This window comes from Exserohilum turcica (genome assembly GCF_000359705.1).
Source record: "Exserohilum turcica Et28A unplaced genomic scaffold SETTUscaffold_15, whole genome shotgun sequence".
Taxonomy (NCBI): domain Eukaryota; kingdom Fungi; phylum Ascomycota; class Dothideomycetes; order Pleosporales; family Pleosporaceae; genus Exserohilum; species Exserohilum turcicum.
Genome location: NW_007359970.1, coordinates 16,257 through 19,025, shown reverse-complemented (window position 1 = coordinate 19,025; position 2,769 = coordinate 16,257). Strand labels below are relative to the sequence as shown.

General features: G+C 47.9%; 1 protein-coding gene across 1 annotated transcript; it reads right to left on the bottom strand.

The window, feature by feature from the left end:
• Positions 1–734: 734 nt before the first annotated feature.
• On the bottom strand, positions 735–2,417 carry SETTUDRAFT_27158 (uncharacterized protein; the record flags this gene model as incomplete). Its single annotated transcript, XM_008025500.1, has 1 exon — positions 735–2,417. One exon carries the CDS (start codon positions 2,415–2,417, stop codon positions 735–737), a length of 1,683 nt encoding a protein of 560 aa, XP_008023691.1.
• Positions 2,418–2,769: the final 352 nt, after the last annotated feature.

Sequence of the window (2,769 nt, the reverse complement as noted above, 5' to 3'; positions counted from 1 at the left end):
GCTAAAACTAGAGTAGGGACTAGAGGCTGGCATCTAGGACCAAGAACAAGATAACTAAAAATAAGCGAGAACAGAGAGACACTACCTAAAACTAATAATAACTAACAAACTTTCTTAAGTTACTTTCCTTAGCCCTAAAAGAGCTCGCTGGAAGACAGCCCTGCTGTCTAACATCTCTTCCTGTTTACTAAACTGCTCTTCAGCAACTGGAGTCTGCTTTAAGCGCAGCTAGAAGCGACTAAACCGCAGCACAATAGCAGTACTATACAGAGAACACTCTCACTTTAAACAAATTGTACCTAGAACGGCCTCTGGCCAAAGTCTTACATAGTCACTGACTGCAGATAGACTCTAATGGAATACTAATAATAATAATATCTTATTTATTTAATAGGTAACTTTGCATATGCTGATGTAGTAACCCTAATAGCCGAGTAACGTGTATCATAAGAGTAGATTACTGCATTGTATACTTGATGTATTACAGCGTAGTGTGAAGCACGTAACTACATTTTCAGCAGATACATATAATAGCTGTGATGGATAGAAGAAACCAACAACCTCCCACTCCGACAGCCTTACGCCAACCAACATGCTATCTACTCTCTTGCCTACCAACTGATTGCACTTCAAAACCCTGTTCCCTGACTTCTTTTGTGCTACAGTATCCCATAACTGCCACAATATATATTGTGGTGTAGTATATGGACCTGTTCAGAAAAGTGTGAGAACTACTACATGCAACTACTTAAACCGAGGATGCACTCGAGGCGCTGGAAACGCTTCTCCAGCTCATGGATAAGGCCACTTCTTACCTGCTTATCGATGTTGAGCGTGGCATGCGAGCAGCCACGGGCACGACAGTGACCCAGCCGCTGCTGCTGCGCTTCGCACAGATAAGCTTTAATGGCATCTTTCTGTCTTGCGAAAATATACGATAACAGCTGGACTACAGAAGCCAGCTGGATCTGGCCAAGAGGACCCTGGTGGTTGGCCGCCGACGCCATGTGCTTCCCCAGCAACGCATCGTGTTCCAGCACCACCAACAGTGTTTCATATATTCCCATCAGTAGTAGGTGGCACGAAATGATGAGATGTCGAATCGTCTCGTTGAGCGGGTCGCGCGTGGCGTGAGGCGTGCTGGGAGGAGTAGTGCAGCAGTGTCTAGCCACGCACTCGTCGAGCACCTCAAGGAAGTGGTTCGAGGCCGAAAAAATATCCTGAAGGATGCTGCTTCGCAGTTGTGCATCACTGTCTATGTAATAGTCATCCGACCGTCGATGGAAGAAAGCTGATCGGCGATTCTTTTGGCGCATCAGCCAAATAGCCGCCGACCCTAAAGCGGTGTCATCAAGGAGACGAGTGGGCCGCCGCCTTCTCGAGTTGCCTGCCGTATTATTTCCCTCGACAAAGTCTTTGACATTACCACTACCACTACTACTCGTCATGCGCTCGGTCACTGCAGATGCGTCGGCGGCTTGGACCACCTTGTCCATGACGCACTGCATCGATGCGATACGAGCGTTGAGTTGCGACAGCAGGGAAATGATGGCGCTGGAATTGTAGCAATGGACAGTCAAACTGTTACCACTGGTGCTGATATCCATGGCCGTTGGCATAGTGTCAAGACTCAATCTCCGACTCTCCGACGCATCATTGGTAACGGAAAGGTTAAGAGTAGAGTCGCCGTTACGTGTGAGAGGAGGAGAATGCATGCACGCCTCCATCTCTGGAAGCAGCAAGTGACCCCATTCCGCGTTGTCGTCGACCCATGAGTTCGGTAGGGTATCGAGTGATAGGTCGGTCGCTTCGTGTAGCTGATGGGTGCTGTCGGTGGAGCATAGGTCGTACTCAGGAACCAGAGGCGCCCCCGAGGCGGAATCAGATGCCTCGGTAGCAAGATAATCAGCAGTAAGCGGCCACATGTGAGAGTCAGCCGCTGCCTGTGTTATCTCCTCGTCTTTATCTGTTATCCAGTCATCTGGGTCCACATCGAGCTCGCCGGGATTCAGATCGAGGGGAGTAGGTGGCGTGTAAGAAGACCCGACTGAGTTACACTCGGGTCCTGTGCTAGCCGTTTGTTGATGCGTCGCCGCCTCGGACAGTGTCCCGTCAACAAGTGATGAAACGGGAGTAGGAATGCCTTTAGGATTGGCTTTGGTTCCCTTCTTGGCAGCATGCTTGTGGCTGTTCCGCTTAGTGGGATTGGTGCTTGGCCGTTCCTTGGAAAAGCTTGAGCTGTATATGCTTGGTCGCCCCTTGGGCAAGCTTGAGCTGTATATGCATGGAATCTGTCGTTGGAAGCAGCGTTCGCACGCTTCTGTGGTGTTATGATCCCTGCGAGCACACCGTAACTTCTGGTGATGGCATCGATCACAGGACTGGCGTAGAGGTGTGCAACGTGCAGCTTCCGACATTTCTTGATGCGTTGAAATGAGCTGTACTATTTGCTAGAATTCAGAAAATGAGGGTATGGAAATAATAATGGTGGCAAAGCAAGAGGATTTGTTTCTTTACTTCATGTTGTATAAGTCATGGATGGTGAATCGCTATTGAGTATATTACTATACAATATCATCCAGAACCTCATTATTATTATTATTATTATTATTATTCTAGTTTAACGTCCTTTTTCAGCCCGAAGGGCTATATAAGACGTGTAGGGTTCTTAGGCCTACAAGTATCTAAGTAGGTTGTTTCTAGCTACAATATTTAGGAGGGGTTTTAACTAGATGAAGGTGAGGCTCGTAGCCTATTGGTTGGTAGGTA